The sequence below is a fragment of the Chelonoidis abingdonii genome, chromosome 15 (assembly GCF_003597395.2).
Source record: "Chelonoidis abingdonii isolate Lonesome George chromosome 15, CheloAbing_2.0, whole genome shotgun sequence".
NCBI classification, from domain to species: Eukaryota; Metazoa; Chordata; order Testudines; family Testudinidae; genus Chelonoidis; species Chelonoidis abingdonii.
This window is the reverse complement of record NC_133783.1, coordinates 567,673-593,068: the sequence shown is the minus strand read 5'-3', so window position 1 is coordinate 593,068 and position 25,396 is coordinate 567,673. Positions and strand designations below refer to the sequence as shown.

General features: G+C 47.1%; 1 protein-coding gene across 4 annotated transcripts in view; it reads right to left on the bottom strand.

The window, feature by feature from the left end:
- ADAM8 (ADAM metallopeptidase domain 8) overlaps positions 1-25,396 on the bottom strand; it is a 96,455-nt gene that overhangs the window by 35,781 nt on the left and 35,278 nt on the right. For all 4 annotated transcript variants that reach the window (XM_032796453.2, XM_032796449.2, XM_032796450.2 and 1 more), the window contains exons 6-10: positions 20,906-21,092; positions 16,532-16,597; positions 3,678-3,746; positions 2,127-2,296; positions 1,226-1,307 (exon numbers count right to left, since the gene is read on the bottom strand). In XM_032796453.2, the coding sequence (XP_032652344.2) occupies positions 1,226-1,307; positions 2,127-2,296; positions 3,678-3,746; positions 16,532-16,597; positions 20,906-21,092 (574 nt within the window). The remainder of the gene's footprint in view (positions 1-1,225; positions 1,308-2,126; positions 2,297-3,677; positions 3,747-16,531; positions 16,598-20,905; positions 21,093-25,396) is intronic.

Here is a 25,396-nt window from a genome sequence, read left to right as displayed (position 1 = left end):
ATAGTACAAGAACCATGGTCACCTAATGATATTAATAGGCAGCAGGTTTCAAACAAACAGAAGGAAGTACTTCTTCGCACAACGCACAGTTAACTTGTCGAACTTGTTGCCATGAGATGATGTGAAGGCCAAAGTATAACTGGGTTCAAAAAAGAATTAGGTAAGTTCATGGAGGTTAGGTCCAATAATAGCTATTAGCCAAGATGGTCCATGATGCAACCTCATGCTCTGGGTGTCCCTAAGCATCTGACTGCCAGAAGATGGGACCAGATGACAGAGGATGGTTAACTCAGTAATTGCCCTTTTCTGTTCACTCCCTCTGAAGCATCTGGCAGCAGCCACTGTCGGAAGACAGGATACTGGAATATATGGACCATTGGTCTAACCCAGTGTGGCCGTTCTTATGTTTCCTCAGAAATCAAGCTCCACAGCTGCCCTAATTGGCTAGAAAACCAGAAGTCAACTACTATAATTCCAGTAAATACAGAATACAACAGTGCGGACTCAAATGGAGATTTAATAACAATTTAAGTTCCTGAGGGCTCACTTCTTGGGCTGAGAGGCTTGGGCGGGAACAGAAAAAGGGTGAAGGGAAACATTCAAAGAGTCTGATTTTTTTTTATATATAAATCAAATCTCAGGCAGCTAAAAGAGAAAGGAGCAGAGGGAAGGTCTTGTGTCACTGTAACTGCCTTGGGAGAGCAGCTGGGCTCTTTCAATGTGTTTGAAACATCTGTAAAAAGAGTTTGAACATTGTCCATTCTACCCCACAGAAAGCTCCAGGCTACTCGGGAACCACTCGCCTACCATACATCTCTGTTCATGTCGATGGTGGGTATCTGCAGCACCCCTAGGGTCAAGTCTGGTCAAACCAATCAAAGTTCCTCACAGGCAGCTGAGTGTGGCCTAAGTGTTTAGGTCACAGATCACAATGGATTGTGCCGTTTGGGCAGGATTTGGCCTTTCTGATCTCCCTGAGCCAGCACAGAGAGACCTACGGCTGGATAGAGCTGGAGATAGTCCCTCCCTGGCTGCATGAGCATGTGTCACTCACAGCCAGAAAGGCAAAGCACAGAGAGCCTTCAGTTTGATGGGGAGCCATGAAGCCAATAGTAGAGATCAGACAGAAGCAGAGGGTGATTTCTCTGCCACCCGGCCCTGGCGTGTCCCCAGCTCTGGGATCTCACTTCTGTTGTTTAGAATGGAAACCGTTATAAAGCCCCACCTGATTTACTCCTTCTGAGTCCCTGGTGCACATTGCATATTTCTTGGCCAGCCCCACCGTCGTGCCCTGGAAGTCTATGCCTCTGCAGGAAGGCAAAACACTCATAAAAGGACAAACATCATCCACAATTAGTATTGTTGCTGCATGCAGCATTGCCACATCCATGGCCAGTGGCACAGCACACTAGTGTTGGTGCTGTATCCCCCAAACACAGTGCACCACATCAACTATAGCCCTGTCTACATATCACTCCCCACATATCCCAGCTAGCCGCACTCCCCCTAGCTACCCCAGGTATCTCCCTAGCTACCCCAGTTCCCTCCAGGCTCTCTACAGCTACACTAGCAACCCCACAGCTACACCAGCAGCTCCCAGCAAACCAGAACCCCTACCAGCAGCTCCCAGCAACATCTCCTTTTACACCAAAAATTTGCAAGAGATCTAAATCCTCCTGCTCTCAGGCATGACCAAGACTTAACTGATGGAGGCCAGGAAGGCATGTCACTTGTGGGCAGGTTATCCCAGAACTGTCTACTTCATGGTTCTGGCCTTGCCCTTTGAAGCAGCTAGCACCAACCCTGTCAGAGTCAGGGATGCCTGCACTGCTCTCTCTGACCAATCCTACCATGCTAGCACGGCCACACAAAGTTCAGAGGGATAGAGTCTAAGGCCAGAAAGGGGCCACCAGATCACCCAGTCTGACCTTCTGTATCACAATACCACAGTACCACCCAGCATCTGCATGCTAAACCCAACAATTGAACATTAGACCACATCTGGGTATTCCTACTGCATCAGATACTGTAAGTATCTCAGCCCCAGCGTTGGGCTCCCCTGGTGCCCCGTGCCCACAGTCAGCAGCTTTGGCTCAGGTTGCAGGCAGTGTAACGGCAGCACATACGTGATCAGTTGGGCATTGTCATGCTTCTTCTTCTGTAACAGTTCAGTCTCTCGCCAGTGAAGAAAATTGTCCAGTGTGGTGTCTGGGTTTGGACTCACAGTGATCCTGTCTTTGTAACTCCAGACTTCCAGGCCTATCAATGCCACACGGATATTGAGAGTCTGATAAAGCTGCAGCAGAAAGAGAGACCATATTAGAGCTGGACTGCAGGAGACAGAATCCCTCCGCACAAACCTGGCACTTGGCAGCACTCAGGACAGGGGTTTGGTACCTGACTCTTGTGCCACTCTGGGAGAGGGACAAGTAATTGCTTTTACTCAGAATGCAATTCCGAACCATAGACTCTAGCGCTGCTTCCCCAACAGGCCAGGCTCTGCCTGTGGGTCTCTATCAGAGGGACCTGTCACATGTGAGAGCAGCTTATAACACCCCAGTGGTTTTCACCATTCTTGTTTGGACTGCAGCTCTGAGCCACAAGATTTGGCAATCCCGAAAGCACCAGGAAGGGCACTTGTGCTGCTCTGAGGAGAACTGAACCCTCCCAGACTAGTTTAGGACTAGACAATGGTATGACATGCAGTACTAGCGGGCACTCAGCAGCAGCCCGGCCAGGGCCTGAGCCTTAGGCCAGCCTTTGTGAAATCAGTGGATCTTCATATAAGCATCCTTATGGGCTCTCCTGGATAGGGGTCAGAGTGCTCAGGACCCTGCCGGATCAGGCCCTGAGTCTGTAAGTGCCGTTTGTCTTATTCTGTACTCTGCCCAGCACGCTGCTTACACACTGCAAACAACTGTATCTCAAAAGTGCCCTCTGCAAACACCACTATACAGAGAATGTGTTAATAAATTTTCCGTCTGGTTGGTTGCAGGGCCGGCGCTACCATTTAGGCAGCCTAGGCAATCGCCTAGGGCGCCAGGATTATTGAGGGGATGGCATTTTGCTGGGGGGGCGGCAGGCGGCTCCGGTTGACCTGCCACAGTCGTGCATGCGGAAGGTCCGTTGGTCCGCGGCTCCGGTGGAGCTGCCGCAGTCATGCCTGCAGAGGGTCCGTTGGTCCACGGCTCCGGTGGAGCTGCCGCAGTCATGCCTGCGGATGGTCACCTGCTCCTGTGGCTCCAGTGGACCTCCCACAGGCATGCTTGCGGCAGCTCCACCGGAGCCGCAGGATCAGCGTGGGGGGCGGCGAAATGGCTGTGCACCTAGGACACGAGAAACTCTGGCGCCGGTCCTGGTTGGTTGCCTAGCAGGATTGAGTTGGGCCCTATACTTTGCACAAGAAGACATTCCAGTCAGCCCCCATTTCTATTCTTATATAGGCTGAAAACTGGAGTAATGATCTTTTGTCCCTTAAACAGGAAAGTGACCTCGTATTTCGACTTGTGTGTGCAACAAGAGTTCATTGTTGCAAGCAAACAATGGGACACGTTCTGCCAGCCTTACTACATGGGAGTTGGTGGGTACGGTCTTAGCAGTTCTGGGAGCTTTGCCTGAGCAAGAATTGCAGGACGGGACCCCATTCTTACTGCAGCCTAGGGATACCTCATTGTTACCTTGTCAACGTGATTCACAATTTCCTTCATGCGATTCTGAATCGTCCGCATGTCTTTGGATTTCTTGTACTAAGGGAAGAAACAAAGAGATTTCCAATTAAGCTGCTGTAATGAATACTCAACCGCATGACTGTTCAGCCTGTGTGTGTGCCACATGTAACACACTTTAGTTAAGCTCAACAGCCATTCCTGGCAGGGTATTAAAGGTTCCTATAGTGAACACTTCCAGCGTATCTCTCTAGGGGGAATGCTATGTAAGCTAAGTTCTCAAATATTGTGATGTGAACAAACCCACAATGGGGGTCAGTGCAGATCCAAGCAGTTATGCCCTAGGTGGTGTACTGTAGTAGCAACATGGACCTGAGTGGAAGTCAGATGCATTTTGCTTCCACACACTCACAGAAGCCAACGAACGAAATGCACAGATTGAAAAGGAGAGCCTGGCAAGTGTATGTGAGAACTTTTACAGCTACTTGTGTGGACTGGATTCATTTACACTGATAACAGATCATAAACCACTTATAACCCTCATCAATGGAAAAGATCAAGCACTTGAATCAAGGCCACTGAAACACGAAAGTCTATTGCTAATGTTAATGCAGTTTAACCCAATTGCTAAATATGTTCCTGGGAAAAATCTGGCAGTAGCAGACACTCTGTCACATATCCCAGCATCATACTCAACTACCCGTGAGCCCAAAGATGATGTAAAGGTATACATGGATGCTGTAGACACATACAGACCAGTGTCGGAAAAGAGACTACACCAGCTACAACAAGTAACTTTGAGAGACGTGCAACTTCAAGATCTAAATTATATTAGGGCCAGCTGGTCCAAGTATATAAAGGACACTAAGGAAGTGAGAAGAGACTACTTATGCTGTGCGTGGACAACTAAGCGAGTCAAATGGACTCATGATTGTGACAGAATATACTCCGGTGTTCACACCCTACATACTATTGTAATAATCTTTATACAAAGTATGCCTTGTGAAATAACATTTGAAAATTCATAATTTTCTGGTCATTACTGTCCTGGTAAAATGTGTGTGGAAACATTGTATATGAAGTCATAAGATTCGACTATATGGTGTTATTAACACATGTTCCAAACAGGTCTGTCTAAAACAAAGGAATGGGTGCTCTGCTTAATTTGCATTTAAGCCATAAAGAGAGTTATCAAGCAGGAAGGAAAACAAAAGAAGCTCAAACAGGTGAGAAAAAAGCAGCAAGGAACATTCTTCCACATAGACTTTTTGTGTGCTGGTACCCAGCTAGAAATGTTTTTCAAGAGGGGGACTGAAACTATCAAGAGGAAAGACAAAGACCTAAGGCATCCTTCTCTCTCTGCCCATCGATTCACTGCATCCTAAGAGATAAAGGAAGCAGTTGATGGACTAGGGGAGGATTTCTGACCTAAGAAGTTTTGTCAGTAAGACTGCTGAAAACTTTGCTTTGAATTTAACACAGTTTGTTCTTAGGCACCAGCTGCTTTTTATCTTTATTTTTCTTGTAACCATTTTGACTTTTACGCCTCATTACTTGTATGCACTTCAAATCTAACTAGGGTGACCAGATGTCCCGATTTTATAGGGACAGTCCCGATTTTGGGGTCTTTTTCTTATATAAGCTCCTATTAATTCCACATCCCCAGCCTGATTTTTCACACTTGCTGTCTGGTCACCCTAAATCGAACTCTTTGCAGTTAAAATCAACTTGTTTTATTGTTTCATTTAATGCAATGTGTTTAAATCAAAGTACCTGAATAACTACTGGAAATAATAAGTTGGCATATTATTTCTTTTAAAGAAATAATGGACGTAATATAAGAAATGGTTACTTACTGTAATTGTGGTTCTTCGAGATGTGATGCAGATTGGTATTCCAGGTAGATGTGTACATGCCCCATATGCCAGAGCTGGAGACTTTTGCCAAGCAGTACCCGTAGAGGGGCGGTGCTCATATCTTGTGTCTGTCGCTCCTTCCCTGGCTATATGATGCACTACCTCAGTTCCTTCATACCACACATCCAGGGAAAGACCTCGATGCAGAAGGGACGGAGGGTGGGTTGTGGGATACATGTCTGCATCACATCTTGAAGAACCACAGTTACAGTAAATAACCGTTTCTTCTTCTTTGAGCAGATGCAGATGTGTATTCCAAGTAGGTGAATCACAAGCAGAAGGAGATGTAGGAGGTGGGGCTTGGAATATATCAGAGTAAGTATCGCAGGACTGCTCTGACATTAGTGTGCTCAGGAAGATGCAGTGATCACAGAATGGTCTGTAAATGTGTATGGACGATCATGAGGCCGCCCTGCAAATGTCTAATAGGAAAATGTCATTAAGGAACGTTACCAACGCTGCCTGTGCTCTCATCGAATGAGCTCATATCTGCTGAAGAGGTGTTGCTGATACTATCTCATACGTAGTCCTGATACAAAATGTTATCCATCTAGAGATGGCCTGTGCAGATCCCACTTGTCCTTTCATACGGTCCGCATATGACAAGAACAGACAAGGCGAAAAATAGAATGGTTCAGTTCTGTTCAGGTAGGGCTAGACACCATTTAATGTCTAACACATGGAAGCACTGCTCCTCCAGGAAGCAATGTGGATTAGGGAAGAACACAGGCAAATATACAGCCTGGTTCAAATGAAACGAGGAGACCACTTTGGATAAGAACTTCGGGTGTGGTTGGAGCATTATCTTGTCCCTGGAGAACTGCATCTAGAGGGGCTTCGCCATCAGGGCATTCAATTCATCCATCCTCCTGGCAGAGGTAATGGCTATCAAGACCGCAGTTTTATGAGACAGGAGGGACAGAGGACAGGATACAAAAGGTTCAGATAGAGACATCCTCAGAGCTGCTAAAACCACAGGGGGACTGCATCTTGGACTGGAGAAATCTTGTCACCATAAAATTGGAAAGAAACGATTTCCCTTGGATGCGGGGATAAAATGCTGATATTGTTGCCAAGTGCACTCTCAGGGAACTGAGTGCCAAGAATGATTTCTAAAGGTATGGCAAGTACTCTAAGATGTCCTGGATGGAAGGCCCCACCGGATGGGTCCTGCAGACCAAGGACCACACAGAAAACCTCTTCCACTTCGCTAAGTAGGCCATCCTAGTAGAAGACTTCTTGCTCATAAGTAGGACCTGCTGGACAGCCTTTGAGCAACTCTCTTCCTCATCATTCAGCCATGCACCTTAAGGTGCAGGGGGCTGATCGCCAGATGCAGGGTGCGGCCATGGCCCTGTGTGGGGAGGTCAGGGTGGAGAGGAAGCAGCATGGGAGGCTGGATGGACAGAGGAGGACATCTAAGAACCAGCACCATTTTGTCCACGCCAGAGCAATCAAGATGAGGCTGGCTCAATCCTCCTTGAGCTTGGTGATGACCTAAGGGACAATTGGAATAGGAGGGAAGGCATGTAGTGGAAGGTACCAGAGAGCAAGCCCAGGCTGCGTCCCCACTGAGAACAGAATAGACGACACTTCGTGTTTTCTCTCATTGCAAATAGGTCAATCATGGGGATGCCCTACACTATGAAAAAAATCCAAATGATACTCACCTTCAGGCAACATTCGTGTTTCAGGAAGACGATCCTAATGAGATGGTCAGCAAGACGGTTCTACACTCCGTGTATGTGGACAGCTACTAGGGTGATGTCCTCTTTGATGCAGAACTGCCACAGGTTGATCACCTCTAGGCAGAGTGACCTGGAGGGGCTCTCCCTTGTTTCTTCACATAGTACATCGCGGTGGTATTGTCGGTGAGCATGTGAACCACTGAATGCCTGATACAGTTCCAGAAAGCATGACATGAGTTGTGGATGGCCTGCAACTCCAACACATCTATATGGAGTGAGACATCCTGTTCCTACCACAGGGCCTACACCCTCAATGAGTCCAGATATGCCCCCCTAACCCAGTAGAGAAGTGTTGGTAACTACCGACTTGGTTGGAGAGGGCTGAGAGATGGGGACTCTTTGAAACACATTGCGCAGTGACTCCCACCAGTGCAAGGACTCCAGGACTGGTGGAGGAAGATGACTCAACCTGTCCAAAGAATGCAGGGCAGGGCAGGGCAGGGCAGTAAACCAGCCTGAGCCGCATCTGAAGAGGGAGACAGTGCAACCTGGTGAACTGGACCACCTGAGTGCAAGTGGACATGTGGCCCAACAGGCTCGGACACACGCAGACCATCATGGAAGGCTGAGGTTGCAGACTGACGCTGTTGGTCAGCAGGAATGCCCTCGATTCTGTGGAATCTAACAGGGCCCAAATGAATTCTATTTGTTGACTGGGAGCCAAGGTTTACTTTACAGTATTTAAAATGAGTCCCATGCGGTACAGTAAGCGTAGAGTGGTGTCACTGTGGACGAGAACCTTCTCTCTGGAGCGCCCTTCAGCATCCAGTCACTGAAGTAGGAAAAGATGTGGATTTTCTTCCTCCTGAGGTGTGCCAGGACTGCCACCATGCACTTAGGGAAGACTTGCAGGGCAGAAGAGAGGCCAAACCTGAGAACTGTGTACTGAAAATGGCATTCTTCTACCATGAAACCAAGAAACTTCCTGTGACTTGGTAGAATGGTCACATGAAAAAAAGCATTCTGCAGGTCCCGAGCAGTAAATCAGTCATTCTGAGACAAAGCAGGGAGAATAAAGAGAGTGACCAGGCGTAATCTCACATATTTGATAAATTTGTTGAGCCCGTGAAGGCCTGGCGTTCCCATGAAACAGCGTCCCAGTGAGCAGCGTCTTGTGTGAGGGGGAGTGGGGTGGGGGATGGGGAGAGGAACTGGGTGATGTAGCCCAATCTGACAGTGTCTAGGACCCAGCTGTCGGAGGTGATCGAAACCCAGGCATTGTAGGAGTCATTGGCCAGAGTCAAAATGGGCACTTAGAAGGTGCCAAAGGAGAGCAAACAGACTGGTCAAGCTCCAAGTTCAAGCGCTTCCTCTTGTGAACTGGTCTTTCTTTCGGTCTTGCTGTCTCGGGGGGAAGGGCTATGTGAAAGGATGATGCAGCCTATACTGCTGTTGGTGCTGGGCCCCATAGTTAGGGCCCTATCAAATTCCCGGCCATGAAAAACATGTCACAGACTGTGAAATCTGGTCTTTTGTGTGATTTTACCCTATACTATACAGATTTCACAGGGGAGACCAGCTTTTCTCAAATTGGAGGTCCTGACCCAAAAGGGAGCTGTGGTGGGGTGAGGAGGTGGCAAGTTTATTTTAGGTGGGTCGTGGTGTTGCCACCTTTACTTCTGCACTGCCTTCAGAGCTGGGTGGCCGGAGAGTGGCAGCTGTTGGCCAGGTGTCCAGCTTTGAAGGCAGTGCTCCACCAGCAGCAGCACAGAAGTAAGGGTGGCAATACCATATCATGACATCCTTACTTCTGCGCTGCTGCTGGCTGTGGCTCTACCTTCAAAGCTGGGCTTCCGGCCAGCAGATGCTGCTCCCTGACCGCTCAACTATAAAAGGCAGCGCCACTGCCAGCAGCGACGCAGACGTAGGGGTAACAATACTGTGACCCACGCGCATACAACACACACCCCTCCTTTTTTTGATCAGGACCCCTACAATTATAATACCATGAAATGTCATATTTAAATATCTGAAATAATGAAATTTATGATTTTTAAAATCCTATGACTGTGAAATTGACCAAAATGGACTGTGAATTTGGTAGAGCCCTACCCATAATGGTGTCTCTGTGTGGGCCGTGTATACAGCCCGAAGAACATTAAGGTAGCCCTGGAATCCTTAAAGGAATTCACGGTTTCATTAGTCTTGTCTGAAAACAAGGTCCGGCCATCAAAAAAAAAAAAGTCCTCAATCGCTTGCTGGACATCCAAAGCGATTCCACAATTTTGGAGCCAGCAAGTCCTCCTCAAAGTAATCACAGAGGCCATCACCCTGACTGAGGTGTCTGCAACATCAAGGGTGGACTGAGTGAAGTCTTGGCCATCAAGCAAACCTCGGTGACAAATGCCCAAAACTCCTGATGATAGGCCTCAGGCAACTTGTTTGGACATAGCCAACCGATAGAGAAAGTCATATCTGGACAGCAAAATTTGCTGATTCGCGGTCGTTATCTGTAATGACAATGAGGTATATATCTTTCTGCCCAAAAGATCCAGCCGCTTAGAGACTCCGTCCTTTGGTGTGGACTTGAACCAGCCATGCTGGGCTCTGTCATTCATTGCCATGACCATCAGGAAGTTTGGGGCCAGATGGGAATAGAACCCTTCATATCCTAGTACAGGCATGAAATAGCACTTCTCCAAGCACTTAGCCACCAGTGATACTGAGGCCAGGGTACCTAAATGTCTCTAGCAGGTTTGACGACTGCATTATTTATTGGGGAGTGCACCCTCTCAGGAACAGAGGGCTGGATAATTGTCCACGAGTTTGTGGATATTCTCCCGGAGAAACTCCATTTGAATAACCAGGGATGAGGCCACCTGGTATAGAAGGTCCTGGTATGTCAAAGCTCTCTGGGGTGGAAGAGGAAGATGAACCCAGCAGCACTGTTTAGTATGAGGATGAGGACAAGGACCTTTGCTGAGCCACAGCTGGGTCCTGCTCCTGGAATAACATATCTGGACTCGGAAAGTCCAAAGGAAGGGGAGCTGTGGGAGCCTGGGCCTGCGGCTGATCTGCAGCCACCAACGCAGAGCGGGTGAGTGATCTCACCTTTGACCAGGACGATGAACGAGACCTCCAGGAGCGAAGAGTGTCCCACTGAGGCCAGAGGGCCCCTGGTATGGGTAAGGCATTGGTGGCCAGTAGGCGCCAGGCCAGGGGCCTCCATCCCAGCCTCAGGGCATATGCCAACCTTGGTAGCTGCACTGGTCCACTGGTGGCCTTCAGACCTCCTCAGATGAAGGGGGGCGGGAGGATGACGATCCCGACTCTGAAGTGGTGGAACCCTGGGATCCATGGGACACAGGTGGAGCAACCCTGGAGGGAACCAAAAGATGATCTGATTCAGGCCTGGTCTACACTACGCGTTTAAATCGATTTAAACAGCGTTAAATCGATTTAACACTGTACCCATCCACACTACAATGCTCTTTATATCGATATAAAGAGCACTTTATATCGATTTTTGTACTCCTCCCAGACGAGAGGAGTAGCGCTAAAATCGATATAAACATATCGGATTAGGGTTAGTGTGGACGGAAATCGACGTTATTGGCCTCCGGGCGGTATCCCACAGTGCACCACTGACCGCTCTGGACAGCAATCTGAACTCGGATGCAGCGGGCAGGTAAACAGGAAAAGCCCCGCGAACTTTTGAATTACATTTCCTGTTTGCCCAGCGTGGAGCTCTGATCAGCACGGGTGGCGATGCAGTCCCAAATCCAAAAAGAGCTCCAGCATGGACCGTACGGGAGATACTGGATCTGATCGCTTTATGGGGAGACAAATCTGTTGTATCAGAGCTCCGTTACAGAAGACGAAATGCCAAAGCGTTTGAAAAAAATCTCCAGGCTACACAGTGCTGCGTGACAAGTGTAACGGGAAGCCAAAGACTCAAATGGACGCTCATGGAGGGAGGGAGGGGGTACTGAGGACTCCAGCTATCCCACAGTCCACAGCAGTCTCTGAAAAGTATTTGCATTCTTGGCTGAGCTCCCAATGTCTGTAGGTTCAAACACAGTGTCTGGCGTGGTTCAGGAATAGCTCCTCAGTTTCTTCCCCCCCACCACGTGAAAGAAAAGGGAAAGAAATCATTTCTTGACTTCTTTCAATGTCACCCTATGTGTACTGAATGCTGCTGGTAGACGCGATGCTGCAGCAGTGAAGAGCAGTATCCGCTCCTCTCCCCCTCCCCGGTGGTAGACGGTGCAATAGGACTGATATCCACGTCCCATCAGCCCGTGAGTGCTCCTGGCTGGCCTTTTTGAGGCTGGCCGGGGGCGCCTGGGTAAAAACAGGAATGACTCCCAGTTACTTCCCAGTAGATGGTACAGAACGGCTGGTAACCGTCTTCATCATAGCAACTGGGGGCTGAGCTTCAATCAGCCCCCTCCCTTTCCTGTGTAAAGAAAAGATTCTGTACTGCCTGGACTGTCATAGCAGCAGCATGCTGGGCTCCTCTCCCCGCACCGCTTATTGTCCTGCCTGGACTGTCATAGCCCCGGGAGGCTGCCTCCCCTCATTTTATCTCACTAACAAGTCTCTGTTTCTTATTCCTGCATTCTTTATAACTTCATGACACAAATGGGGGGGGGGGGTACACTGCCACGGTAGCCCAGGAAGGTTGGGGAGGAGGGAAGCAAACGGGTGGGGTTGTTGCAGGGGCACCCCTGTGAATACTGACACGGAGCAGCTGTGCTCTGATACACTGGTCCTCTAGTACACTTGCCCCTTATTCTAGGCAGGACTGACTCTATTTTTAGAAACCATAAAGGAGGGATTGACTCGGGGAGTCATTCCCAATTTTGCTTTTGCGCCCCCGGCCGATCTCAGCCAGGGGCACTCATGATAGCAGTGGACAGTACAGAGGGGGAGAGATAACCGTCATCTCATTGCCAGTTTACTCCGGCAGTAGACGGTACAGAACGACTGGTAACCATCTCTGCTATCATGCAAAAGCAAATGAATGCTGCTGTGTAGCGCTGGAGTATCGCCTCTGTCCGCGGCATCCAGTACACATACGGTGCCGGAAAAAAAAAAGCTGAACGGGCTCCATGGTTGCCATGCTATGGCATCTGCCAGGGAAATCCAGGGAAAAACGGCACGAAAGGATTGTCAGCTGTTTTCCCGGAGGAAGGAATGACTGACGACATTTACCCAGAACCACCCGCGACAATGATTCAACCCAGAATTCCAAGGGGCGGGAGAGACTGCAGGAACTATGGGATAGCTACGGAATAGCTACCCACAATGCAACGCTTCAGAAATCGACGCTAGCCTCAGACGCACAATGCCGAATTACTGTGCCTAGTGTGGCCGCGTGAAATCGAATTTATAATATCAGTTTTATGAAACCGATTTTAGCTAATTCGATATTATCGCGTAGTGTAGACGTGGCCTCATCCATCGCTCAGAATGAGATTGGACTCGGCGCTCCCGATGAAGCCGGTATCACTAGTACCAAATATGTCGGTGCTACAAGCAAGGTTGTTTTCCGGAGCAAACAGTAGTACCGGAGCACCTAAGTGTCTCGATGTCAAGTGTGGTGACAATTGCTATGGATGCATCTGTGGCATTGATTGCACCAGTACTGAGGATGGTATCAGTACCGAGGTACCTCGTACTGACTCTGGTGCATCTGAGTGCAGTGCCAAGGGGCCCAAGGGTTCAGAGGCGCGCTCCATCTGTGGGGCTACTGAAAGCGCCAGTCTTGCAAAGTCTTGGACCAGTGGCGAGGATCGGACTGACATGCAGAGTAGGTCCGCTGAAGCCTGGCATGACAATGTCACAGATATAGTGGATACCGGTATTGCTCCTATCAGCACTGGTCTCAACAGACATCTGGCAGACAGAACTGCAGTTGACAATACAGGGTTTCTGCCATCCCTACTTGGTGCCAAAGGAGGATTAGAGGTACCTGCACCATCCTGTGCCCTGGAGCCAGTTCTGTGCCAGTCTGAGCTCTTAGGGGAGGCAGAAGAGTCTCCCCATGACCTGCAGCACTCACAATTGGTCTTATGAGAGCTCTTCTTTTGTGCCAATGATGGAGAACAGCTTCTGCACCTCACTGGAGAGGAGTCTGCCCCAAACGAGAAGCAGCAGCATTTTCCAAGCTTGAAGGTGATCTGCAGCCCAAGAAGGGTCTCGATGCTGGGTCAGGCTGCATGGCCTGTTCAAGCAGGTGCTGTTGAGACAAAGGTCCCATGCCACTTGAGTCCTCTTTTTAAACGATCTACAGATCGAACAGCACTTTTTAAGGTGGGATTCACCAAGGCAGAGCAAGCACTCGGGGGTGGGGGCACTCTTAGGGATTGCCAGCCCACATGAAGGGCAGTGCTTGAACCACTGTGAGGCATCGCCAGAGAGCACTACCACTATATTCTATAGCTTTCTTCTTTTTTTTTATTTTACTAACAAACACTAACTGACTAACTGTACAACAAACTAGGCTAAGAAAGAATAAATGCAAAGTGGTGAGACTACAACCACAGAGCTCCCATTCCACCCAACAGGTGCTGAGAAGGAACTGAGAGGGGTCAGGGTGGCGCCACCTCACATAGCCAGAGGACTGACTACAGACACAAGGTGCGAGAGCCACCATACTATAGGTACTGCTAGGAAAAATCTCCGATGCTTGGGGAGCTCACATACCTACTTGGAATACATTTGCATCTACTCGAAGAACTTGTATTGTCCATGAGAGGGCTGGGTAGTATAGGACATACATTTATGGAGGCAAATGTGGGTGTGTTGGAGTCACCCTGCAGAATAACCAAGGCTTATGAGAGCTAGAGTGTGGCAGGCAGGCTGCAATTGCACACAGACACTCAGGGTGTGGCTTGCATCCTGGAGGGCTATTTGTGGGCGGCCCAGGTGGAAGCTCCTTTAGCAGGGCATTGTAGGGCACCCAACATTGCAGAGCAGGGATGACACAGCTGCTCACTGGTCTGGATTGTGCCCTGGTATGTCATAATGATTAAAGACAATTGCATTGCAATTCCAAACGAAATGAGAGGAGAAATTCTAAAACCTCATCCATGAAGGACATCAAGGATTAACTAAATGCTGTGAATGGGCCAACCAGTATGGTGGATGGGCATCAGCAAGGACATAAAGAATAAAATATCTGCATGTGAACATTACAGAACTAACACAAAGTACCTGTAATAACAACACCTCTGCCAGACGGACCTTGGAAGAGACTAGCTGCAGATTTATGCAAACTCAGAAGAGAGCATTACCTGGTCGTCATGGCCTGTTTTTCCAGGTATATAAAAATAACACAATTGGAAGACATAACATGTTGCAGTGTTATAAAGAAACTGAAGTCCACTTTTGCTCATTTGGTATTCCATAACAACTAGTGGTGGACAATAGACCACAATTCACCACAGCAGAATTTAAGTAATTCCAAAAGAAATAAGATTTTGATCCCATTACTAGCAGCTGCATTACCCATAAGTGAAGGGCGAGGCTGAGAAAGTTGTATGGACAGCCAAGAAAACCTTACAGCAGGAAGATCCATTTCTTATTCTTCTAAGTTACAGATCAACATCGATAACATATAGTCTAGCACAACTCCTGATGGGAAGATAACAGAGAACTACTGGCCCAACTTTGGAAAAGAATCTATCCAGACGAAGAGAGCAGCCAAATCAGATAAAAATGCAAAAAAAGCTTACAAATACTTTTATAACAGATACACTCAGCTAGGAAACTGCCACAGGTCTAGACGCTGGTGACCATGCTTATGTCAAGCTGGATGCAGAAAAAGGATGGACAGTTCCAGCTGTTATAAAGGAAAAAACTCATTGCCCAGATTATGTGTGATCGAGACTGACAGCAGAGAGTTCATCAGAAAACAGACATCTCCAATTTATTCCTCAGACATAACAAATCAAGAGAGCAAACTCTATAGATAGCAGATGCAGAACAAGACAATGACAACTCAAAGATTCCAAACAGACCAGAGACAGTCGTTGCAACTAATGGACAGCTAGATGACCATGTTATTACACATTCAGGTTGTGTAATTAGAAAAACAGTACAATTTAAAGACACTTAGCAGACTGATCCATACTGAACTTCAAAGACAGTGTGATAGTATAAATATTGTAAATAGAAGGAATGTAAAAGTTATAGGGGAAGACGTAATGGAATGGTAAACTGTATTATACTGTTCAGCCACAAGTGGTGGCATGTATAACATACCTTACGTAAGCTCACAACAGCCATTTCCTGGCAGTACATTAAAGGTTCTTGTACTGAACAGCTCTGGTGTCTCTCTCTGGGAGAGAAGCTCTATAGCAAGTCCATATCTGGTACAGAAACCAGACCTGCTAATTAGAGTCTTGTAACCTACCACATACAAGTAGAACTAGGAGTCCTTGTGGCATCTTAGAGACCAACAAATTTATTTGAGCATAAGCTTTTGTGGGTTACAGCCCACTTCATCAGATGCATGCAGTGGAAAATACAGTAGAAAGATATATATACACAGAGGACATGAAAAAATGGGTGTTGCCATACTAATCAGTAATCAGTTAAGGTGAGGTATTATCAGCAGGAGAAAAAAACTTTTGTAGTGATAATCAGGATGGCCCGTTTCCAACAGTCGACAAGAAGGTGAGAGTAACAGTAGGGGAAAAAATTAGCATGAGGAAATAGGTTTTACTTTGTATAATGACCTATCCACTCCCAGTCTTTATTCGAGCCTAATTTAATGGTGTCAAATTTGCAAATTAATTCCAATTCTGTAGTTTCTCGTTGGAGTCTGTTTTTGAAGTTTTTTTTGTTGGAGTATTGCGACTTTGAGGTCTGTATTCAAGTGACCAGGGAGGTTGAAGTGTTCTATGAATGGTTTTTGAATGTTATAATTCTTGACATCTGATTTATGTCTATTTATTCTTTTGCGTAGAGACTGGTTTGGCCAATGTACATGGCAGAGGGGCATTGCTGACACACGATGACATATATCACATTGGTAGATGTGCAGGTGAATGAGCCTCCGATAGTGTGGCTGATGTGATGCTCAAATAAATCTGTTAGTCTCCAAGGTGCCACAAGTAGTCCTTGTTCTTTTTGGTGATACAGACTAACACAGCTACCACTCTGAAACAGTATACAAGTAACACACGACAGCTGCTGCATTTCATCCACAGCAGTGGAGAATCAAATACTGGTCTCAGCCTGTTCCTCTTACCTCCGCATTGTCCACGACCAAGACCAGCTCCACATATCGAGTCCCTTTCTGAAATGGAGCCGATTTCTGAAAGTCAAAAGCAAATGCCATACAGGATTTGAATTCCATCTCTGATAGCTCTGAGCACAAGCAGCGCACGAGCTATGTTCTCACAGGGACACCTTCCTTCATATGTGTTGTATTCTGGAACACTGCCTACCTATTTCTGGGTGACTTATTTTAGGTGCTAAACTTGTTGGTGCTGGTGTGCTTTACAACTTCTGCCACCCACTCTAAACTGCAGAAAAAGTGTCCCAAATTCCCAAGCAGCCACAAACCCTATGGTCAATATGGTTTAGCTCAAGGGGTACATATCATTCATGAGCAGTCCCAAATTTCTTGTTTCTTTCACTAGTGGTTCAGTATACAGTAACTTAGTCTATTAGAATGAATTTTCCCAAAGTCCCGGGGCTAAAAATTCTGGGGCTTGTACTGCAAACACTTCCTTATAAAGTCTTTCTATACAATTCCCAGGGGATGCTAAAACAATGAACTAAATTATGGGGCATGACACTTGCACAGAGCCTGAAACAGTAGCTCAGAGAGGGTTCAACTCCATGGAGTGTAACTCTGAAACCTAGGGACTACAGTTGAAATGTAAATTTCAATGCGAAGATAATTAATCGTGTCACTGCTGATCATTTCATCAGAAACACTTGGCCAACATCCGTACCCTACCAACCCAAACTGCCTCCAGGAGCCCAAAACCTCATCTGATCCCATCTCCAGCCTCCTCTGTGGTGCAAGTGGGAGTTGCCAATAAAAAATACATGGCATTTTGAAGTGGAATGTCTTCTTGTGGACTATCTGCATCGCGATAGCACCTAGCCCCTCAGTCTGGGTCAGGGCACCAGCGATAGATGCTGTACACATTGTAATAAAAGAGCAATCCCTGCACAAATTGCTCACAATCCAGGAAGAGAAAAATCAACAAACCAAGGAGTGGGGAAGAACAGGGTAGGAAGGAAGCCACCCCAGCACACCCACTGCTCCTGGGTGTTTTGTGCATGTCATAGCAGAAGGCAACAGCAGAGACCTGAGGTAGGATAATGTAGTAACTCTGGAGACTTTGAAAAGGGCAACTCCTGTCACTGTGTATGGGGGGAAGCATGACAGAGAGCACGGCAGTATCTGCAGGGAAACAGGACTAATGGACATGGCAGGTTGGCATCTCTGGCAGAGCAGAGGCAGGGCTGACAGCTCAGTAATGCAGGAAAGGAGATCTGTAGGGTGAACATAAGAATGGCCATAATGGGTCAAGACCAATGGTCCATCTAAACCAGTATCCTGTCTTCCAACAGTGGCCAGTGCCAGATGCTTCCAAGAGAATAAATAAATCAGGGCAATCACCAAGTGATCCATTCCCTGTCGTCCAGTCCCAGCAACTGGCAGTCAGAGGCTTAGGGTACCCAGAGCATGGGGTTGCATCCCTGACCATCTTGGCTAATAGCCACTGATGGGCCTAAAATCTATGAATTTACCTAAATCTTTTTTGAACCCAGTTATACTTTTGACCTTCAAAACATCACCTGGCAATGAGTTCCACAAGTTGACTGTTGTGTGAAGTTCGTTTTAAGCCTGTTGCCTATTAATAATTTCATTGGGTGACCCTGTTTTTTGTTTATGTGAAGGAGTAAATAACACTTCCTTATTTACTTTCTCCAAACCAGTCATGGTTTTATAGACTTCTATCATATACCCCCTTAGTCATCTCTTTTCCAAGTTGAAAAACCCCTGTCTTTTTAATCTCTCCTCATGTGGACACTGTTCCATACCCCCAATCATTTTTGTTGTCCTTCTCTGTACCTTTTCCATTTCTAATTTTTTTTTGGTTTGTTTTGGGTTTTTTTGAGGTGCAGTGAGCAGAACTGTATGCAGTATTCAAGCTGTGGGCATACTATGGATTAATATAGTGGCATTATGACAGTTACTGTTTTATTATCTACCTCTTTCCTAATGGTTCCTAATATTGTTAGCTTTTTTGACTGACACTCCACATTGAGTTGATGTTTTCAGCTAGTAACTGCTAATTTAAACCCCATCATTTTGTATGTATAGTTAGGATTATGTTTTCCAATATGATTACTTTGTGTTCATCAACAATGAATTTCATCTGCCATTTTGTTGCTTAGTCATTCAGTTTTGTGAGATCCCTCTGAAACTCTTCGCAGTCTGGATTTTACTGTCTTGTGTATTTTGTATCACCTGCAAACTGTTTACCCCTTTTTCCAGATCATTTATGAATATGTTGAATAGCGTTGGTACCAGTACAGATCCCCGGGGGACTTCGCTATTTACCCCTCTCCACTCTGTAAAGTGACCATTTATTCCTACTCTTTATTATGTGTCTTTTAACCAGTAACTGGTCCATAAGAGGGCCTTCCCTCTTATCCCACGATTGCTTAAATTTACTTAAGAGCCTTTGTTGAGGGACCTTCTCAAAGGCTTTCTGAAAGCCCAACTACATTATATCCACTGAAAAAGCAGCAGAGTGTCCTGTGGCACCTTATAGACTAACAGATCCACTGGGTCCCCCTTGTTCACATGCTTGTTGACCCCCTCAAAGAATTCTAGATGATTGGCGAGGCATGATTTCCCTTTACAAAAGCCAAGTTGACTCTTCCTCAACAAATCGTGTTCATCTATGTGTTTGATAATTCTTCTTTACTATAGTTTCAACCAGTTTGCCAGGTACTGAAGTTAGGCTTACTGACCTGTAATTATCAGGATCACTTCTGAAGTCTTTTTTTAAAAATTGGCGTTACATTAGCTATCATCCTGTCATCTGGTACAGAAGTTGATTTAAGTGATAGGTTACATACCACAGTTAGTAGTTCTACGATTTCATATTTGAGTTCCTTCAGAACTCGTGGGTGGATTCCATCTGGTCCTGGTGACTTACTACTGTTTATCAATTTATTCCAATATCTCCTCTATTCATCTCAGTCTGGGACAGTTTCTAAGATTTGTCACCTGAGAAGAATGGCTCAGGTGCAGGAATGTCCCTCACATCCTCCACTGTGAAGACTTATGCAAAGAATTCATTTAGCTTCTCTGCAATGACCTTGTCTTCTTTGAGTGCTCCTTTAGTACCTTTATCACCCAGGGGCCCCACTGATTGTTTGGCAGGCTTCTTGCTTCTAATATATTTAATTTTTTCCTATTAGTTTTTGAGTCTTTTGCTAGTTGCTCTTCAAATTCTTTTTTGGCCTGCCTAATTACACTTTTACACTTGACTTGCCATATTTTATGCTCCTTTCTATTTTCCTCAGTAGGATCTGACTTTTCGTTTTTAAAGGATGATATTTGCCTCCAACCATCTCTTTTACTCTGTTGCTTAACCATGCTGGCATTTTTTTGGTCCTCTTACTATTTTTTTTTATTTGGGGTACACATTCATTTGTGCCTTTACTTTGGTGTTTTTGAAAAGTTTCCATTCAACTTGCAGGCATTTCACTCTTGTGACTGTTCCTTTTGATTTCCATTTAACTAGCTTCTTCATTTTTGTGTAGTTCTCCTCTCTGAAGTTTAAATGCAATGGTGGTAGGTTTCTTTGGTACTCTTCCCCCCTCCCCTCAACGGATGTTAAATGTAATTACATTATGGTTGCTATTACTGAGTTCAGCTATAGCCACCCCTTGGACCAGATCCCGTGCTCTATTTAGGACTAAATCAAGAATTGCCTCTCCCCTTGTGGGTTCCAGAACTAGCTGCTTTAAGCAGCTGGCATTAATGGGTCAGGCTAAGCCTCAGAGGATCTCAAAGGTAAAGACACGCAGTCTGTGTTTGATGTGGCGGGAAAGAGGAGGTGGCAATGAAATGAGGATGGTCTTAGCAGCCAGGCCTGCATTTGTCCCGGTCACAGAGGACGGGAATGGAGGGAAAGACAGACTATGTGAGTTACCCAAGTCACAGAGGGAGTCTGTGGTGCAGCAGAGAACTGAACCTGGGTCTCCTGAACCCAATTCTGGGGCCCTGACATCCCAGTGACAACTACAGCAATTGCACATAGCCAGACACGCTACTTAGCGGGCAGTGAAGTATCTGAAGTGTGAGAAATGCCTGAGTCTTTTTGAAAGCTCCTCAGCCTGTGGCTATGTCCTTTCAATATGCCCTGGAAATGAGAAGGAAAAGCTTGTACTGTGTGACCAACCAGCTCCTTGCAGGCCCCCAGCAAATGCGTGCAGAACCTTTGCAATCAGGCACTGTGCTAGGAACCTGATCAAAGGCTCAGCAAAGTCAATGGAAAAACTCACATTGACCTCAGTGGGCTTTGGATCAGGCTCTACATTCCTAAATTAAACTACAATACAGAGGAACAGAGTGATTTCCTACCCAGTGATGGGGCTTCATTGCGGCAGCAACTTTTGGTTCATGGTCGTATTCCAAAGTGACATTGGCGTCTCCGCAGGTTCCACGCTTCATTCTCAGGTGATCCGCTCGGTACACCGCGTGCTCCCCCTTATCATCACCGCCCAACGGCTCAATTAAATAGACTGTCTGATCAGCCCAGAAAAATCCACTGCAAAGAGATGGAGGCAACATGAATTGGTGTCTAGTATCCAATCAGAGAAAGGGTTTCATACACATTCGCAGAGGAAACACATGGTGGGGGAGGTAATATCTTTTATTTGACTAACTTCTGTTGGTGAGAGAGACAAGCTTTCGAGGTTACAGAGCTCTTCTTCAGGTCTGGGAAACTAACTCAAAGTGTCATTGCTAAATACAAGGTTTAAACAGATTGTTTAGCATAAGCAGTGACATAGACTGACCCACTATGATTGAGTGGCTGGGTGCTATCTGGCTGCAGCGTAGGGTGGGAGCGTCACATTACAAGGAGAACGCAGTCATTTTTTCACCTGGCTAGAGCCCCTCGTTCAGCCAGGGAACAGCACACTCCTCACATGTACCTGGAGGAAGAGGTGAAAGTAAGCCAGTACGGTCTGGTACGGCGTACAAGCAAGAGCTCATACGCCGTGCCGGACTGAACTGGCTTCTCTGGTTGTGATTTAAAGGGCCCAGGACTGCAGCCGCTGCAGGGAGCCCTGGGCCCTTTAAATCATCGCTGGAGCTTTGGCAGCAGGGCTCAGGCGGGGCTTTAAAGGTCCCAGAGCTTCAGCCCCTGTGGGGAGTCCCGGGCCCTTTAAAGTGCTGCCCGAGCCCCGCTGCCAGAGCTCCAGCGGTGATTTAAAGGGCCCAGGGCTCTCCGCAGTGGCAGTAGAACTGGGCCTTTTAAATCCCTGCCTGAGCCTGGCTGCTGGAGCCCCAGGAACCAGGCTCCGTCAGGGTTTTAAAGGGCCTGGGGCTCCCCACAGTGACTGGAGCCCCAGGCCCTTTAAATTGCCTCCGGATCCCTGCTGCCGCTACCCTAGCCCAAGCCCAAGCCCAGTCGCCCCGAGGTAACAGTGGCAGGGCTCCCACGGTGATTTAAAGGGCCTGGAGCTCCACGGCGGCCGGAGCCCCAGGCCCTTTAATTCTTCCCTGAGCCCCAGGAGTCCCAGCCACCTCTGCAGCTGGTAGCTTCAGGGTGATTTAAAGGTCCTGGGGCTCCAAGCCACAGCTGGAGCTCCTGGGCCTTTAAATCTTCCAGTTGAGGCCACGCCTCTTCCAGCTGAGGCCACGCCCCACTCAGGATTCCAGTATACTGGTAAGGTCATGGAGAGGCTATGGTAGCCTGGCCCTTGAAAGGCCATGTAGATTAATCTGGGATCTTTTCAAAAGGAAAATCTAAACAGAATTCCCTGCACTGAATTCAGGGCCAGCCTGGGCTCTGAATGACTTTTTCCCCCATGTCAAATGCCATTTAGGGAAAAATAAGCAAACCTGGCCCTGACAAATTCAGCCAGGATCTGTCCCTGTAACATGGGGAAGAAGTAAGACAAGGCAGGGCAGTCCCTAATAAACACCTTGTGCTGCCAAGCTACATCCTAGAGAGCAGGGAACTTGTGGCAATCATGTGTGGCATTTGGTTGTTTTGCATACTGAAACTGAAAGGAGATCTGTTTTCACTGCAGGTTGGAGGGTTTTTTTTGTTTGTTTGTTTTTTTAATTTAAACAGGATTTTTTGATTTTGTTATTTTAAATTGTAATACATTTTTCCTTCTAAAACTAAACTTGTTTAAAATGAAATTTAAATGTAATACAAAATACGTTAAGGCTCAACTTAGCAGAATCTCTAAAACATTGAAATGAAAAATAAGTATAGTGAATCCCTGAGCCTCTATCAAAACTGAGTTAAAGGCTGCTTTACTGTAAAAAGAAAGAATCAGGGGAAAAACCATCTACTTCCAAGGTCAAGCATTATAAATAAGGCACAATAGGTCATGTACTGTATTAAGGGATGCATCGTGGATAGTTCTCTGAAAACATTCACTCACTACGTAGCAGTGGTCAAAAAAGCGAACAGAATGTTATGAACTATTAGGAAAAGGATAAATAATAAGACAGAAAATATCAGAATGCCTCTATATAAATCCATGGTACGCCCATACTTTGAATACTGCATGCAGTTCTGGTCACCCCATCTCAAAAACAAACACATTAGAAATGGACAGGCTACAGAGAAGGTACTCACTGCATTCACGCAAGCAACCAGAGGGCAGGCTCGGATGCTCCTCAGCCAGGGCTCGAGGCACTTGCGGCCCCTCAGTGCTAAGGTTCCCCCCTACTATTGCCCAGGGCCGGCTTTAGGAAGTGTGGGGCCTGATTCGAACAGTTTCAACGGGGCCCCGGCAGGGATGACAAAAAAAAAAAAAACGTAAAAAAAACATGTGGAGCTTGTAGTCAACGGGTGGTGCTCTGAGTCTTCGGCGGCGGGTCCTTCACTTGCTCCGGGTCTTCGGTGGCATTAAAGAACCCACTGCCAAAGTGCCACTGAAGACCCGGAGCGGGTGAAGGACCCACCACCGAAATGCCACCAAAGACATGGAGCGCCGCTGGGTGAGTAAAAGTTAAAAAGGCGCCTCTAGCCAGGGAGGGGATTCTTGGTCACTAGCCCCCCACTCCGGGCAGCCCTGCCACTGGGCACGGGGCCCTCTTAGGCGCGGGGCCTGATTTGGGGGAATTGGTGGAATTGGCCTAAAGCCGGCCCTGCTACTGCCAGGCTACAGAGTGTGAGAGTGTCTCTTCCACTTTCTCCTGGCCTCCAAACAAATGCAGTGACATAGACTGACCCACTGCACTTGAGCGGCTGGGTGCTGTCTGGCTGCAGCATAGAGTTGGAGCGTCACATTACAGGGAGAACACAGTCATTTTTTCACATGGCTGGAGCCCCTATCACAGCCAGGAAATAGCACACTTCACATGTCCCTGAAGGTTACGAGTTCATGCATATATGTGTAATCAGGATTACAGCTGGCCACGGTAGCCTGGCCCTTGGCAAGGCCATGGACAGGCCATGGCAGTCTGGCCCTTCCTGGCTCTGGAATCAGAGTGTGGGAAAGCAGCTAGAGACACTATAGTAGTCAAGCGTAGCCACTTGCAGGGATTGAATGTGGGAAAAGCCTGAACTGTGGCCACTTGAACTAAAGGAAAATGCATATTAGCATGGAGGCAGTAGCAGCCTCACAACCCTGTATCTAGTGTAAATGGTGAAATCTCCATAACGGCAGGTCGCTAAACCATGATCTGAGTAACTCAGTTACGGGTCTGTTACAGGAGTGGGTGGGTGAGGTTTTGTGGCCTGTGATGTGTAGAAGGTCAGACTAGGTGATCACAATGGTCCTTTCTAACCTTAAAGTCTATGAGTCTATTTCCAGCTCTGCCTGTGGAAAATTCACCCAGCTTCTCAGTTACATATTCTGTAAAATAGGTGAAGGATAGCTGCTACCTCTAAGGTAGGCGCATGAGTTGTGAAGAACACAGAAATAACTAGAGCAGTTAAAGAAGCTAGGATTAGAACTCATTAGCATTTAGCTCAGTGCACCTTCCCTGAGGCTACAGAGCAGTGTCTGTGCAGCAAGGACGGTCTCTCTTCTTCTCTCCTGCCTCGGGGGGACACTTTACCATGGGACTGAAACCAAGGATGGAATCCAAACCTCTGTGAATGTGGTAGTGTGGGAGGCTCCAGTCTGACTCACAGCAACATCTATAGCTCTGATTCCACAGAGAATCCTCAAATAGCAGAGCCTGTTTCCCAGATCCAGTCAGATGGGGCCCACCTTGTGGCAGACCCATGAGAATGGCTGATCTTATGAGGTTTCCCAATTGGAGCCATGATCTCATGGGAACAGCTCATTGGACTGCAGCCCCATCCAATCCAAACCCAAACCTGAGCAGGTTTATCTCAAACCCACCCTGCACTTTTGTCTGGCATTATTCCAGATCCAGAGCCAAAGCTCATCTCCTTGGGCCATCTCGGGTTCAACTACATATAAATGCAAGAAGGCATGAGTAAGAGCCATCTAGGGCCCTCATGGGAGGAGAGAGCAATGGAAAGGGCAAAGCCAGGGCATTGTTCATCACTCTTCACCACAGGGGAAATGCCTGTTCTGAGGTGCTGGTCACAGGAAATCAGAGCATGTTCTTGTCAGAGATCAAAGTCACGAACAGGGGAGTTATGTGGCAACTGGAGATATATGAGTACAGTAAATCACCAGGTCTGGACAGCATCATCCAAGGACTCTGGAGGGAGAAAAATGTGAGACCCAGTGTATCGCAAAGACAGACCCATCCCCTGGAGATGGAGCAGGACAGGCATGACTGTGTCAGCCTCAGAGCAGTAAGCCTCATCACAGCACCAGGCCAGCTGAGGGGAAGGTCTGATTAAAGACAAAGCAGGATAACTGGAACTTCATCGGGTCCAATTAGGGAAAACAGATCTTCTCT